This window comes from Ambystoma mexicanum, chromosome 10, assembly GCF_040938575.1.
Source record: "Ambystoma mexicanum isolate Mex_15411 chromosome 10, UKY_AmexF1_1, whole genome shotgun sequence".
NCBI lineage: Eukaryota > Metazoa > Chordata > Amphibia > Caudata > Ambystomatidae > Ambystoma > Ambystoma mexicanum.
The window spans coordinates 1,172,399,147-1,172,416,732 of NC_090932.1; the positions used below are offsets into that span (position 1 = coordinate 1,172,399,147).

The 17,586-nt window shown below is 42.5% G+C and overlaps 1 protein-coding gene across 2 annotated transcripts in view; it reads left to right on the forward strand.

Annotated features, from left to right (window-relative positions):
* The window catches only part of LRRC74B (leucine rich repeat containing 74B), a 494,937-nt gene that overhangs the window by 321,336 nt on the left and 156,015 nt on the right, over nt 1-17,586 (forward strand). For both annotated transcript variants that reach the window (XM_069619119.1, XM_069619118.1), the window contains exons 7-8: nt 7,631-7,746; nt 16,532-16,610. In XM_069619119.1, coding sequence (XP_069475220.1) covers nt 7,631-7,746; nt 16,532-16,610 — 195 coding nt within the window. The remainder of the gene's footprint in view (nt 1-7,630; nt 7,747-16,531; nt 16,611-17,586) is intronic.

The following is a 17,586-nucleotide window of genomic DNA, read 5'->3' on the forward strand; positions in this document are numbered from 1 at the left end:
ACCAATATCCAGTATCCAGAATCAACATTCGCTGCACAGTAACAATTTCTATGATGAAAGAGGTCCACTGTTCATCACCAGACATCTTCAAATGTGCATATGGAATGGCACAGCAACCTCACAGTGGCTTGTGAAGGCAGGCAGCCACCATAACAATGTCACCTGACTCCAAGAAGGAGGGTCCTCCTTTGTTAGCTTCGGCCTACAAAGCCGTGGGCCACCTAACAGGCATCCAATGATTAGTTGCCTAACCTGCTGAAGCCGGCAGACACCAAACACATGCAGTTGCCCCCAATGTGGCACTCTCGGGTCAAAGGTGTGGGATTAAGGAGACAGATTGAAAAGCATGTTGGGAGTAGGTGAGGAGCAACGAGGAGAGAACAGAGGAGAGGAGCAGATAATAGAGAGCAGGAGAGAGACTGGAGGCAAGGAAGAGATGAAGGAGAAACAGTCCCTAAAAGGAGATGAGATGAGGTGAGCAGAGGGCAGAGGCAAGCAGGTGGCATGACGGAGCTGGGTAGAGTGCAGAGGTGGGAATGAGACAAGAGGGAAGTGGAAAGAGAGTGAAAACACTGGGAACGATGAGGGTGAAAGAAGGAGAACTAGAGAAGAGTGAACCCCTGAAGGAGGAAAAATGCACAGAGGGGCAAATACATAGTGGCAATTAGGAAAGACCAGAGAAGGGGAGGATGGAGGCAGAAGAAAAGTGGAAGACGCAGAAGATTGAACACTTGACGGGAGGAAGCAGGTCAAGGTTTGGAAATGACAGAACGGTAATATCATTATGGAAAGACCAGTATAAACGAAAACCGAGGTAAAAGAGAGACGAGGAAAGCAGGATAGTGAACACGTGGATGGGGGAAGGAGGTCAAGAGCGGGAAAGGACAGAGTGCAGGAGGACAGAGGAAAGAGGAGAGGAGGGGATTTGAAGAGTGAACACTTTGTGCAAAGAAGCGGGAAGGAAAAGTAAGCACCACAACCCGTGAGATCAGGGGAGAAAGAGCCTGGATGAAGTAAGGAAAGAGATAAAAGGGGAAGGATGCGCATCCCATACTCGGAATAAAGTACAAGGTAGAAGTTCATCCTTTAACTTGGTTCAGGGATTTTGAAGCCGGCTTCAATTTATTTATTTATTTACTGTATTTCAGTTACAATAATTTTTTCACACAAATAAAACACGTATACAAATCTAATCTAAAACAGATCAAACAAAATCAGTAGATTTATAGACCATGTTTAAAACACATATTTAACAATTTCACTTATTTAAGATCATTGCTCCTTAAAAATAAACTTAAGAAATCTCATCACTGCAATGCAAAGAGCAGTCTCTGGAACACATAAAAGACGGTGCCAAAAACGCATTTAAAAACACCTTCTCCCCATTTGACCAGAATTTTCCAAATAATCGCGATCGAGCATCAGATAAAATAATACACTATGTTAATAGTGGTACTAGGGTTTCCACTGCCAACTTTCAGAAATGGCACAGTCTTAAATGTTTTTGAATATTCAGCCTAGCACCTTTTACATCATTTCTGAGGTAGCGATTAAACTTCAGTCTTAACATGTCAACCCTTCATTACCGGGATGGGTGCTTTGTCAAATAATTTGGAATTTAATTATAGGATTCAATATCATATTTAAAATGATCAAAGAGCTCAAACCTTAGAAGCAATTCCTTGTTAGTAGTCCAATCACGTTCAAATAATTTTGTCTTCGTTTTCAGCAGATTTAAGGTCAGTTCTTCTTCCGATGAGTCGATAGCTCTTAATATCAATAAACACAGATTCTTCCACACAATCAATATCATGCTGTGCTGGGATTGCATCTCCACCTTCAATTTAACAAATATCATCAGCGTACAACAAATTGTGTATGGGAATGGACCCTAGTTTTGGTGGGTTAGCTCTTACACCATGCATGGCCCTTTTCAAATCAAATATATACATGCTGAAAAGGAAAGGGGCAAGCACACAGCCATGGCATAGGCCCTTCCGGGACTTTATCCAGTCAGTGTACGCACCTTGCTGGTCCAGTCTAACTTTCAGCCTTATGTCTGTGTGCGAGGCTACCAGCATACTTAATAAAGCCCCTGCTCATCCTAACTCATGCAATTTCAGCCATAAAACAGATCTCTTAACACAATCAAATGCCTTTAAAATGTCAAGAAATGCAATGTACATTTGTCTTTTGGCAGATCCTGCCTGTTTCGCCAATAGCTGAATCACTAAATAGTTCAATGCAGTGCTAACTCCTTTTTTTTTTGGAAAATTCTTTTTTATTTATTTCAACAGTAACACAGAGAACCACAGACCCCAACTCCCACCTCCTCCCCCCTACAGGCAGCAGTGCCAAGTCCTCGAGCCGTTGCTTCCCGGGATGGTTGAGGAGTGTCCCAATACCAGAGCCGCTCTGAGCGTGACACCCCATCGCCCCCACTTCCATCAGAGTGCCTTCACAGTCCCGCCCACCCGCAAGCTGCGCATTAGAATTCACTGCAGATCCAACAGTCGGAGGCGCTGCGGACACCACCCAATTCGGAAGTCGTCCCTGAGGAACTCCATGATTCCTCCCCAGTCCTCTGCGAAAGAGAGCACGTTGCCGTTCATCTCATATGTTGCCCATTCAAGGGCCACTATCTCCCAGAGCTTCCGCAGCAAATCCCTTAAGAGGGGAACCTCTGAGCTCCTCCAACGTTGCGCTATTACTGTCATAGCTGCAAGTACAAGTATCACCCTGGCCTTGTCCCGGGATCTTGGTTCCCCCCGATCGACGTTCCCTCCAAACCCCAGGAGAATATCCTCTGGTGGTTTGCTACTTCCTTTACCAAATGCCTGCTCCTGGGCCTCCCTCACCTCCTTCCAGAAGGGCTTAATTTCCGGGCAGTCCCACCAAATATGTTGTGCCATGCCCTCCAATCCACAACCCCTCCAGCATATCCCCGATGTGTTAGGATAAATCTCCCGAAGGCGTGCCGGGGTATAATGCCACCCAAATAGGATCTTGTACCATGTTTCTTGCAGTTGTGAAGCCTTCACTAGTTTTGGGATTTTCCTCCATAGGCGTTCCCACTCCCCCTGCTCGATGTCCCTCCCTACAACCTGCTCCCATCTCCGCATATATCGCCATTGACCCCTGACGGTGGCTTTGTCTAGAATTTTGTATAGGTTGGATATTAGCCCTCTAGACCCGTCATTGGATAAAAGGAACCTCTCAAAACCGGTCTTGTCTCTTGTTGCTGCCTGCCTATTCATCGGGTTCAGGACCCAATGTTGCAGCTGCGCATATCTGAGCCTTTCCTCCTCTTTTATCCCAAACTCTTCCTTGCACTGCTCAAATGTGAGAATTTTCCCCCCACTGAACAGGCTGCTCAACCACTTACACCCCCCCTCCTGCCACTGTGTAAACGCGCCCACCTCCAACCCTGGAGTGAAATCTCTGTTACCGAACAAAGGCGTAAAAGGAGACGGGAAGGTTGTGATCCCCTTCGTCCTGGCCAATTTGTCCCAATTGTCTGCCATTAATTTTGTTATGGAGCTCTCAAAAAGATGTATAGGCCGGGGTGCCTTGGAAGCCACAATACCTCCGCTAGACTGTGATGCACCACTGCTCTGTCCATTTTTACCCACTGTTTATCCTGTGCGGCCTCCCCCTCCCGAAGCCAATCTCTAATGAGACGCAACTGGGCCGCCTCATAATACTGTCAGAGGTTCGGTAATGCAAGTCCCCCCGCCCGCCTGGGAGCCATCAGCAGCTGCCTTCTAACTTGCGCCTTTCTCCCCATACACAAGAATTTGCTAGTTGAGGCGTCCAACTCCTTGAAAAAGGTGATCGGTACCGCCTGTGGAATTGCCTGAAAGAAGTACAGAAGGCGTGGCAAGACAACCATCTTGACCGCCGCCATCCTGCCCAGCCAAGACACCCGGAGATCCCTCCACCTGCGGTAGTCCCTCTTGATGTCCCCCATAAGCGACGGAAAGTTAGCTAGGTACCAGCCGGCTAAAGTTGGTGTAATTTTCACTCCCAAGTATGTAATGCCACTCGGTCTCCACAGAAACGGAGTGTCCGCTCTGAGCAACTCCCGTTCCCCTGCGTTCAGAGTCAGATTCAAGAGCTCTGACTTGCATACATTGATCTTCAAACCGGAGGCTTCCCCAAATTCCTCCAGCAAGGCCCTGCTCGTGCGAATAGACTCCCGGGGTGCCGTCAGAGTTAGTAACATGTCGTCAGCGAATGCAGCTACCTTTTGCTCCCTCCCCCCAAATGGGATGCCCCGTATCCCCCTAGCCTCCTTGATTGCCTGCAAGAGAGGCTCCAAATAAATTGCATAAAGCATTGGGGACAGGGGGCAGCCCTGCTTGGTGCCCCTGCACTGTCTGAAGGGCCGGGACATAACCCCGTTCACGGCTATTCTCATAGCTGGAGCCTGATAGTTGACCCTCCCTCAAAGCCCATTTTTTGCATCGTCCTAAAGAGGAAGGGCCACTCCACGCGGTCAAACGCCTTTTCTGCGTCCAACGATAGGAGGACTAACTCCTTTTTTTAAACTCAACTGGCAGTCATCCATGCATTGCTCTGAGATCACTCAATCACGTAGTTGCTTCAAAATAAGATGATAAGATTTAATAAGACTAATCCAATAAAGAAATCGGTCTATAATTGTTAGGATTAGTTCTATCCCCTTTTCACAAAATTAATATAATAAGAGTGTCCCTCCATGAGGACGGTATAAGGTGCAAGTGCATAATGTTCATGTACAAATCAAATAAGACTTTCTCCCATAATTCAGATGCTGATTTTAATGTAGCATTAGACAGCCCATGTGGATCCGGGGCATTTGAGATGTTGCATCTTTTAATCACTGCCTGGTTATCAGCCACCTCCATATTCAAATAAGTCCAGCCTTTATACTGCTGTATAGTTAGTGCATCATCGTAGATCGCCAAGTGCCCTGTACACAATGGACCATATAACCTGCCAAAATGGTCTTCGCATTCCTTTCTCAATATCAGTTGAGCTTGAAAGGACTCTTGTATCCCTGTGTCCTTAATCAGGGACCAACATTGAGCTCCCACTCTTCGCTGCAAAGCATCCAGCATTAATTCTGCGTCTCTCTGATTTTTTAAATATCTCTGAAACTTGGACCAATTGGCATATTGCTGTTTCAATTTTGTTACCATTGTCTCACTTGCCTGGCCATTGTCCTTGCTTATCTCGTATCCCTCCTCGGTTCTTTTTTTTAATTGAGTAGTTTTATCAGATCTATGGGAATGACTTTTTTGTGGTTTCCACGTTCAACTTTCTAAAAGCGGTAAGACTATTCAGTCGCCCCTGAAGCATCATTATAAATTCCGGTGGAGTTGCCCTTGCAAACCAGCCCCCACTACAGCATTCCTCAACTAAATCGTTAAACCTGTCCACCACCACCGGCCTCCACATAACCGCATGATCCCTCTTTCTAATTTACGCCTTTAATGGCACTAAATGATTTGAGTCTCTCTGAAAGCCCACACTATTATCAGCTCCAAAAGACTATGATCACTACCATTTTGGCGAATAATTTGTCTGAAACAAAAATATAATTCAGGGTAGACTTAGCCACTGTGTTTGACCAAGTATGACTAGGCGGCACATCATCCGTAATGCTACCATTTAATAAGGTTAGGTTAGGTTAGGTCTCACAGTTCCAACTCTTCTCTGATTTGTGCCCCTCCTTTTCATCAAGTGTTGGAAATGTTGTCTCCCTCACCAATCGTATATGCCTTGGGTCTAGACATTGACTATTTAAGTCACCCATCAGAATAATCAAAGCACCTTGATCAGGAATATAGGTTGCCAAGGATCTAAATATTGCGTTTAAAAACTAGCCAATTCCATAGAGAGCAGATTAAAGTAAACATTAATTATTGGGAAAATCCCTTTGAAAGACCTCTGTAGATCCAAACCCTTAAAAGGTACTACCAATATATCTTTCCTGTCCATGTCACCCGGCTACAATCTTGGTGACAGTATAGAACCAGTGGCAGCGGAAGACAGGATGAATCCCTTGACAAGCACCGATATTTTACAGGCAGTCTGATGATCCTGTGTCAGTGATCAACTTGCCTGTACCTTGTAGTCGAACTATCTTAGAGTCTAACACCTAGCCCCCACCAGACGGCTTAGTGTCATCAGGGCGGTAGTGCCTGGTAGCAGTAAAACCAGGAGCACCAATAGAACCTCATGATATGATGGTAGGTTGTGAAAGAAAGACCACCAATAGCCACGAAAGAAATGTCCTGGAGGCTTTTAAACAACAAAGAAGTCTGAATGACTGTCTGATCTACACACGGGGAGCAGCCCTGGTCCAGAGATAGGGAGAGACCTATATCCTCTGTCCTTTTGAAGTCTAACCATCACATTTTTGCATAATCTTTAATCAGAACACTATTTTGCAAGGAATACCCACCGCCCTGTTTAGGTTTCTCCCCACCTTTATTTTTCATGAATCCAAATAAAGAGGAAGAAAGTCAAATTAGAATCTGTGTTGGGTTGTCTGTTGATCCCTCCATCACTACAGAAAACGTGCTGCAAAATTGCTATTCTTAAGATCGTAGAATAGGCCTGTGCGTTAGCATGCCATACATGTGACTGTGCCACCTAGTAACCATCCCTGGAAGTTGACCTTGAATTCAGTCACAGAACATTGCATCTTCGGTATGCAACCATTAAGTGAAAAGCTAGCATTTTTGTCTCTGTGTAAAATAAATTTAATTTTCTTATAGGGCAGCACTATTTTATGCATACGTATCAGCTCAAGACCGAAACGTTGCAATGCTCCAATCACAATGTTTTCTATACCATACTAAATGATCCCCAATGTGGGTGAAACGCATATGTGGTTGTTGCAACCTTGAGAACTGTCTGTCTGACAAGCACTTGATCTGGCCTTCTCTGTGCTTGGCAAACATCTTTCTTGGATAAAATAGGGTGATGTTGCTATGCAGATTAAGTATGGGTAATTTGCCAATCAGGATCTATGTGAAATTGAGCAATACTGTGAGTCTTTTCTAATGGCCATCATAGTCTCTCCTTCCCTACCTGACATAGATCTTATTCTCGTGACACAGCATGTACGACTGATACTGATTTCCATCTTTTAATAGTGTATCCTACACCTTTAAGCTGATCCAGGAGGTACTTTAGTGAATGCTGCTCTCTGCCTCTTTGGTCATAAAGAATGTCCACAGCTATTTCCATTGTTTGGTTTGATGCTCTGATCTGTTCACCAAGGTGAAGCTGACGTGGCTGTGTTGAAACCACATTAAAGATGTGCCCCAAAGCAGACCACTCTTTAACATTAGTACTATGACTAAACTATGGGCAGTCCCCCTGGGGAATGGCATCCAAACAACATGACTATTGTGGCTATTTGTTGAACCACCTCCCCACAGTCGGTCACACATTTGAAATGGCATAAACTCATATGATGCCCATCTGGATGGTGCAGGTGGTTCCACCCTGGTTGTGTCATCTGTAAAATATTTCGTGTAACATTATTATCCAGAGTAGACTCTGTTGGGGTGGAAGAGGGGCAAGGGTTTGACTGTCTCATTTCTCCTAGTTACATATGTATCTTATCTTGCAGGCAAATATATTCCTTCAAGTACTGGATCTCTCCTACAATGGCTTGGGAAATGAGGGAGCCAAAGTCTTGGGTGAGGCCCTGAAAGTCAACAACGTGCTGGAAGAGCTTAATGTCGGGTAAGAGATGCTTCTGGGAAACTCAGTGACTTAATTGTTGAGTAGACACCACTGAGAAAAACACCACATATATAATCCCACAGTACTTCCATGAACATCTTTAATCGGGACACTGTTCTTGCAAAATATTTGTTTGTTTGCGTCTTTGTAGGTGTGAGTGGGATAGGAATCAGAATAGTGGGTAAGTATAAGTGATGAGCAGTAGCATGGTTGTGCACCACTTCCTATCTCATCACTATTTGCTCTGCTGCACAGTTAATGGATGTTTTCCAGCGCCAGATGTTTCATAGTTTGACATAAATAGAAGCATATGAGATGTGTCAACAACGGTTAGCCGATCAGATAGCACAGCGAGTAGAGTGCCTGCTTTGACATCCGTGCAGAGCCTACTGTTGCAGTTTCGAAACCCGGGAGGGCCAAATTCAGCCTTTCATCCTTCCGGGGTCGATAAATGAGCACCACACACTGTGGGTAATAATAAGCAGCGCTCAGATACCTGAGGGTTCATAGCGCTATAAAAATGCAAATTATTGTTATTATTATTATAATGGAGAACACCAGATACCATTTAGTAAATAATTTCTCTCCAAAGTGACAGGTCCACAGTAAACCTATGTCCTTCACTGTCACTTAGTGTTTAGCACAGTGAATTCGGGTACAACAAAGACAATGAACACAGAAAACAAATGTTCTGCACAGTGAATGCATGTTATCCACGTGAAACTAATAATTTGATTTTTATTTTTTTAGCATTTATAGAGCGTGCATAACGAACTTAATCATATATTGGCACAGATAATATAGACTGGGTAGATAGTACGATGAAATTTGGGATCCCCAAGCAACGGGGGTCATCTACCTAAAGAGGAAGGTTTTCAGTGCTCGGCGAAATTGTAGGAGAGAACTCATAGTCCTAAGCTGTAGCGGCAGCAAATGCCACAGCCTGGGCCCGAAGAAAGCAAATCTTCTGTCACCTTGAGATACATCGGTAGAATGAGGAATGATCAGGAGGTGGCTATTACTAGAGCGTAATGGTCTCGCAGGCTGGTACGGTTGAATTAGCTCCCTTAAATACAAAGGGGCAGTGCCGTTTACACATTTAAAGACAATACAGGCTGTCTTGAATTTGATGCGGTCAGCAATTGAGAGCCAATGTAGCTCCCGGCGATATGGGGACACATGAATCGATTTATGGAGTTTAAAAATCATTCTAACAGCCACATTCTGAGGTCTCTGGAGCCGCTGAAGCTGTTTAAAAGGAATGCCTAGCAGTTGACTATTGCAGTAGTCTTGATGGGCACTGGTAAGTGCCCCAACTACCGAGGCATGGTTCTCCTTAGGGATCTAAGGAAGTGCCTGACGTAGTAGTCTCAGAACGAAATGGACTGCTTTGGTCTTGGCTCCCACCTGTGCTTCACTGCCAAGATCCTCCTGCCACATGCATCCCAAATGTTTTATCTTTGATACAAATTTTAAGTTTTTTCCCAGCAATGTTCGAACCGGCAATTTCTTGGTAGTTGCCAGAAAATGCTTAGGACCGAACAATATAAGTTCCGCCTTGGCAGCATTAAGCTGTAGATAGTTGTTTGACATCCAATTGCTCACTTCTACCAGACATTGCTCCAATTTGTTAAATGCTTCTTGAAGATTAGTAATTTTTCTACAAATATTTGCGTATCATCAGCATAGGAATGGAAATCCAGTCCATAGTGTCTGAGAATTTCCACAAGAGGTCGGCTATACAAATTAAATAGCAGTGGAGACAGGGACGATCCCTGGGGAACTCCACAGCTCAGATGGATAAGATCCGACAGAATTTCTCCCAGTCTCATACGCTGCCGGTGATTGGTCAAGAAAGACCTAAACCAGTTTAATGCTGCATCAGAGACTCTGCTATCTCCTGTAGTCGTTCCAAGAGAATATTGTGATTTACTGCATCAAAGGCCGCGGACAGATCCAACATTATCAGGAGTGTGAGCTCCCCTTGGTCCACGGCCTTCAGTAATTCATCTTGTACAACCAGGAGGGCAGTCTCGGTTCCATATTTTGGTCGGTATCCTGACTGAAATTTGTCTAATAATGATTCTTGTTCAACAAACTCCTGAAGCTGATTAGTGACCACCTTCTCGAGAATCTTTGCTGGCCAAGGGAGACCCGCGATAGGCCGATAGTTTTGATAATAGGTAGTAAAGGATGTTCCCCACAGTGATACACTACACAGTGAGTGGATGTTCATCACAGTGGACTGTTGAATAGAATACTAATATGCACCAATATGAACCTCAGTTAAATGTTTAACAGTGCACTGATGTGCACCACAGGGCAAGGATACGCAGTGAATTCTCCTTTATTGCGTAAAAGGAGGTTATAGAAATTAGACTGCAATTTGCAAACTTTTTCTAGGATCTGCATTGTTGCAAAGGGTTAGATAATAACTTGACACAATCAGCCTGCCTAGTGTGATGCTTCCTAGAGATGCAAAAGCAGAAAAAGGGAAAACCGTCAATATAAGTGATCCAAATGTAAAGCAGCGCCCTGAGCCCTATCCCAGACTATAAGTTTGTCAGCAGAATAAAAAAGCTGTAAGGTGGGGCATGATGCTTCACAATGCAGAGGTACAGGGACATTCATCCTCATTGATCCCGAAATGGAAACATACCATTTAACTGTGGAATGCAGTGCATTGTACTTTGGTCAGCTATTTGTAGACTTGACTCATAACATTTATGTTTACCACTCCTTCCTGGATTTATTCTTGACTTATTACTAGAGTGGGATTTTCCATAAGAAATTAATTAGAAATTATGCTCCTGTAGGAAAGATTTAACATTAATACAATACATCCAGGTAATCAATGGCCGATTTCAGGGTTGCTCCATTCACACTAGTTTGTAGCGGTAGCTTAAACTGTGACCTTCTCTATAACAATATTTTTCCTAAGGGTAACGTAACAAGCACATTCACATACTCTTTTTGAATTTACTACTCAATGTTTGCACAACCTTTTTTCTTTAATTAGACCAATAGTCAACAAAATGTTTAATTTGTAGAAAAATATATATTTTTTGTTTTTATTATTTTATTTCTCTAAATGGATTTAATACTCTTTCTCACCTGCTGTGTACATGTAATTTAATGGATTTTAATAGTTAACACCTATACAAGAAAGTGTCAAACATAACCATAAATATAAAAACATTATTGCATGAAAATGACTTAAATATTTTAAATATTACAGTTTGACATAACTGCAAGATACAATATACACATTTAAATCAATTCTGACACATACACAACAAGCACATACTAGTCAATGTTGACCTGCAACATCCAAATATTAGTAAATCGACACAATGATTTGTGAATGAATGAATGAATTTATACTTTATTTCGGTTTAAAAAACATAAAAACAAGCCATACGTACATAGAGATACAAGCATCTAAGAACCACAATGGGTGCTGTTTATTCAATATAAAATGCATAATAAAAAACAATTTGTGCACTCATTGTGAATTAACATATACACAGGATTAGACCAACATCCTGAAAGATTACATTGCTAAAAGGTTCTGCGTTGTCTGGTTTTTGCAGAATTTTTATTCCTGCAGTTCCAGGCTCTGAGCAGATAACTGGAAACCACAAACGCTCTAGACAAGCATATAGGTGTCTTACTCATCTCAAGGGCCCTGATCACTTTAGTGATCTTACTTGCCTTTAGTATAAGGATAAGCCATCTTCTTCTGATTAGTCCTACATGTACTGTCCTGGGTATCCAATTTCTTATGTTATATTTTGTGCATGGATGGCACAAAATGAGCTATGTCTCAACGATGAGAAAACTGAGTTAATCATAATTGGGAGCAAATCCAAACTAAACAACTTATCACAACTCTATAAATCCTTCAATTTTGATGGGAACACCATTAATTTTGCCAAGGAAATAAAAACTTTAGGGGTTTACATCTACTCTACACTCTCCTTGACAAGACAGGACAATGCCATTGTATCTTCTGCAACTTATACGTTAAAACTAATAGTAGACCCTTCCTCTCCACAGACAGTTGCATTACCTTGGCTAGAGCGCTGACCCTTTCCAGGATTGATTACTGCAATTCCCTTTTTGCAGGATCCAATACTGGACATATCAGTAAACTGTGAGTTGTGCAAAATAATGCAATCAGAGCAGCATTGAATATATCTAAACATTATCACCTCTCATCAACTAGACGACACATTCACTGGCTTCCAGTTCAAGACAGAATTAAGTTCAAAGTCCTCTCGCCCACAAATGCCTTTCAAACAACTCAGCAGCATACCTTTGTAATCAAATTGCCAAAACCCAATCCAACAGACTTACATGGGCCTCCTACTCTAACCTAATCGCTAAACCGAGATTCAGGAGACAGAAAGCGGGTGGATCCAGCTTTCCAGTGATTGCGGCCAAACTGTGAAATACCCTGCCACTTTCACTGAGGAACGACACATCCCTATGGTCATTCGGTAAAGGCCTAAAAACCCTGCTTTTCAATCAAGACTCCCAGTAAGTGAACCATTGAGTCAACTTCAAAAAGCCTACAGTTAACATAGATGTCAACTTGTAGAAACAAGCAAATCCGACTGACCTCACAACAAACTAGAGCTTGTAAAATGTAAAATGTGTGCAATTCTATGTAACGTACGTTATGAATACAAGATATGTTTTTCCTGCATAAGATGAATCATATGTCTGTAACCATTCATATGTCTGTAACCTATCTCTTAAGTTAAAGCGCCTAGAAACCCCTGGGTTACGTGCGCTATATAAATGCTCAAACAAAATAAATATATTTTAAAGGTAGAATACCCAGGCATAACTTAACATACCGGTTTCTTGCACTTTAGTGGTGAAACCAAGTTAGATGCTGTTCAAAGCCTAGCGTGTTTTTAATACTAAAGAAATTTTGGAAAGTAATTTTGCTGTCATTGTTATACAAAAAGTCCCTTAAAACCCAATATCAGTAAAAGGATTTTAACCTCTGCTGATTTCCTGGCAGCAACAGTTCCGTAGCATTCCAGAACGTTTCTAACCCGATCTTGATTAGGGCAGTCTTTACATATGAAAACCAGGCCCATGGTTTAACATGATTTTATGCTAGAACGTCCAGCAAGTCGCTTATAAACGTTTAGATCGAGGATAGACCATATTTTGATCCAGGACATAAGAGGTTTCAGTTGAGCAGCATAATCAATCCAAATTGCCCCAATTCCATGTTAACCGAAATACCCAGTGCTCTCATGGAAACCACTAATAATCTCTTAAAGAACTTATTTTCAGTGACATTTTAGGTATGAACAGTGTCCCCAGATTCCGGCTGCATACAGTACAGCCGATTTCGTTTGGGATCTGCACACCTCCAAAGTGGAATCAATTGCACGCCTTCTGAATTTTGTTGAGAAGCTCAGAAGAGCTCCGGTGTGTCTGTTCATGGACAGGTCACTCTTCTCAATGTGAGCACTCCAGTCACCATCTATCTATATTTATAAAAGTGAACATTTGTGGGTGACTGGGTTTGTGGCAAAGTGTTGTTCCTTATACAATTCCACACTGTTTCACCAATCTGCACCAAATTTTGCTAAGTTACCTGTTAGGACCCTGCAGACAATATTGGATGTATGACATTTGGACACCTCACCCCGTTCCCCGGATTCCAGAAAAACTCTACATTTGTTTGTGGGTTTGTGGCTTGGCGCAGCATTGTTCTTTGTACAATTCCACACCGTTTCACCAATCTGTACCACATTTTGCATAGTTACCTCTTAGGACCCTACGGACATTACTGGCTAGATGACATTTGGAAATCCCACCCCTTTCCCTGGATTCCAGCACAATTCTGCATTTGTTTGTGGGTTTGTTGCTTGTCCAAGCATTGTTCTTTATACAATTTCAAACTGTTGCACCAATCTGCACAAAATTATTTTGCATAGCTACCTGTTAGGACACTTTGAACGTGACTAGCTACATAACCTTTGGTCACCCCACCCCTTTCCCCAGATTTCAGCACCTTCAGACATAAAACAGTTGCCTGAAATCAGCAAAACATCAGTGTGGTCGTAGAATCCACTGTTTCTGGGACATTTCCACTGCAATGCACTGCAACGAACTGCACCACACCAGGGTGAGGCAGCAGGTGAGACGAGAGCACAGTAGGTCCCAGTATGTAGCAGCACACCAACTCTTGCCTTCCCCCAATGTCTGCTCCGGGGAATGTCCGCCAGCCACACCCTCCCATTGTCAGTGCAGTTTACTTCAAAGTGCAAGGCACAACAAGCGATAAGTGAATCGGAACAGCGACCTACAGGATCATTAATTTTCAACAATCTGTCCACACAACCCGTTCGGAGAATGGGTACCTTATGCTAGTATTTATTAAAAACCCAAATAATCATAACATTTGACATTTTCTATTTGAACACCGTTCAAGCTAAGGTCAATGGGGGTACATTTTTGTTTTAGCTGCATTGATAGTTAAATTCATGTTACTACTCAGCAATGTGCATTTATTAAAAACCTTCTTCAGGCCCATCAGCGCTGTGGACAATAATACTGCGTCATACGCGACCATTCAAATATTAATTTGCTCATTGTCTATTTTTGGAGCATCAGTAACACAGGTGCAAGACCTTTAATAAACAGTATGAATAAATATAGGGCCATGACATCCCGGTCTCACCCCCTTATTAACCCAAACAGGCTCAGTCCGCTCACGCTGTTGTCCCCACCTTTCAGCACTTGAATTATTAGAATACAGGGCCTTAATGAATTTCACCAATTAGATTGGGAGCCTGAAGTCAGAAAGGGCAGACCAAGACCTTTGCGTAAACTTTTCCCAGACTGTCCAAGAAGAAGATAGGTCTGAAGTTTGCCTGATCATTGCTGTCTTCCTTTTTAACTATTGGAATTATAGCAGCTGTTCTCCATGATGAATGCACATCATGGTTGTTGTTTATTACATTTTAAAAATTGAATAAAATTGGTACCCAATTAACGGGGTCTGATTTGAAGAAATATATCCATCTGGGCTAAGGCCTTTTGAATTTGTCTGAGTATCAAGGATTTGTGGGTTAAAACAATATCTCACAAAACTATCCAACTAGTTTCAGCTCCTCTTCTTTATTTTCCTTGCCTTTCACATTCTTAAGTATTCCAAATAAGGAACGTCTTCTTGTTACCTACTTAGTCCATTCCTTACTTTCTTGTTGAACAGGTTCAGATGCAGGACATACTGATCTCTTATTAATAGCCTTCTTATGTCACTTTTAATTCACAGGTTTAACAGGCCCTGCCCTTTTACAATGGAACCCAATATTTCATTCCTGTTTTTCATCAACATAAATGTTATTTCTGGTTTGCTTCTCATTTATCCATTATTCTAACATGTTAGCCATTTTACTTTTATGGCGCCATTTCTGCTTTCATAAGGGTAATGCATAGTGGTCATCGTGCTCATGGTTTTTGTCATTCTGCCAAATCTGCCAGTGAAGGGCCTTTTTCAGTGCTGCTTCATTCACATACAATTTCAATAGTAGCTTAAACTGTGCCTTTCCCTAATGTTTCCATGTCCTTCTTATTGATTTGAATTACACGTTTTGCTATGCAATGCCTTAGATTGTGAGGAGTTATAGCATGACAGGTTTGAAATCACAGACAGCCAGTCCAAAAGGAAGCACAGGAGATCCTTTGCTCAGGCTGTTAGGGGTATGCTAGTACTGCAGAGCTTCTTTGGCACCAGCAACCCCTGTCTCCTTTGCACCCCAGCCAAACTTGGCACCATTATAGAGAAAGACACGAAAGAAAGAACTGTGTTTAGGAATCATGACAGTGGTGTCATGATAGATCCAATAGCATCATGAGTACAACTGTCATAATTTCTACGCTGCATTGGCCTCACACATTGTACTGTCTAAAACCCACACTGTTAGCATGTGCCATCCATTATTGACAACCTTTTGAAGAATTAACTTGACCCGTGTGGGCTCTATGTTACATGCCATGATGTAATTGAAGCTGTGTTTTCATTGCCACACATACCACGTTCTCACATCCGGAATCCATTTGCTCTTGCCTCCATGTCTGCCCTCAAAACCACCCAACACATATCTCTTACTCCCTTATAATCGAGAATTATTCTGTATCCCTAACTGGTGGGAAGGTTTGTACCACCTCAGATGAAGTTAGGTTTTCACATCCCCTTTCATTTATAATGAGTCACATTTGATATTTACGTTCAATGTGGTGTCCCTCGCCCAAACCTACTGGCAGCACCCTAGATAGGTGCCTGGAATTGCCTTATGTTAGAACTAGCATGTCTGTATCCTACCCCTCAGCATATTCTCCATAGCAGCACATATTTGCCATTTTCTTCCACAAAGGTAAGAGGTGTGTGAATGTCACTTTTATTCAATGGTAACATGCTGCTGACACATAGATGGATAAATGTGACCACTGCAAATAAGCAGAGATTTTATGCAGCACTCAATATTATGAATCTGCTCCCTAACCAATCTGAATTACTAGGCATTTGTTTTTTTGTTTATGTGATTATCTAAATTAATGTATGAATGAATAGGTGAACGAGAGTCAATGCTTTGATCAGGTAATAAGATCATTTGTTCAGCTCTCATAAGGAATATAATTGCTCAACACTCCAATCACTCTCCTTGTGCATGTTAGATGATTTCAGAAGCACTGCTCTGCTTGTTTATCAAAAGAATTTCTGATATTGAATTGTTCTGTTCATTTTTAGCAATAATCGAATTTCTCTGGAAGGTGCCATCTGCCTCGCATTGGGCTTGAAGGAGAACAAGACTCTGCGAGTTCTGGGCGTGAGTATAGTCCTTCAGCACCATTATGTTTATATGCATGCCATTAATGGTCTTCGGACCTATTTGGGGAGGATGGGATTGAAAGAATCAACCTAGCTGACCCCCACTGCTAATGAGACCCCAGGAAGTGCTGAGAGTGTGGAATGCCTGTACTTCACAGAAGACAACCACAGCAGCTCTCAGTGGCTGCAGGAGGCACAATTGCTCCCAGAATTCAAAAGGGTAGCATAGAGTGAGATGAGGTGAGGGGAGGTCATCTCACAGCATGTGGCACTCAGGATTTCCGATACTCGCTTACTTCCATGCAGTAGGGCTTAACAGATGAGGTCACACTTGTGCAGCACTCAAGAAGTGTGAAGCTAAAGAGACTAGATGCAGGTGCTGAGTAAGTCAAGCAGCTTGCCTATATTAAGCTGGTGATCAAATTCAACTTATAAACATGGATTTGCTTTCATGTTGTTTAGTGTATCCATTTGCCAGGTCGGCCTGAGCCAGCAAAAGTGAGCTACGCGTACTAGGGTGGTTGAACAATTTTCAGAACTTTGCTTTCTGAATGGGTTTTTTGCTCGACAAGGTGGGTCTCAGATATTGGTTGAAGAACTCCCTACCACATACTCTGCCCCACACACTGAACATTGTTGAGCTGAGTGCATTCTAGGTGGTCTTGTCAATTGAGAAAAGGGCTCTACTTTGAGTGGTGTCTGGATATTAGGAATAGGGAATCATGGATGCATTGTCAATAATGGACTGATCTTTAATATATTCTAGATCTAATTCAAAGTTACCTGAGATCAGTGCACCCCTCAATGAGCTATTCAATGTGGGCATATAAAAGCGCATTGGGCCGGAGGAAGGCTTCTCTCCGGTACATTATAGCCATCACAACAGCTTATTGTTGAGACCAATATCAAGGCTGTCATTGAAACAGACTACCAGTGTGGTCATTATATGTGCAGTAAATATGACAGGGTTTTCT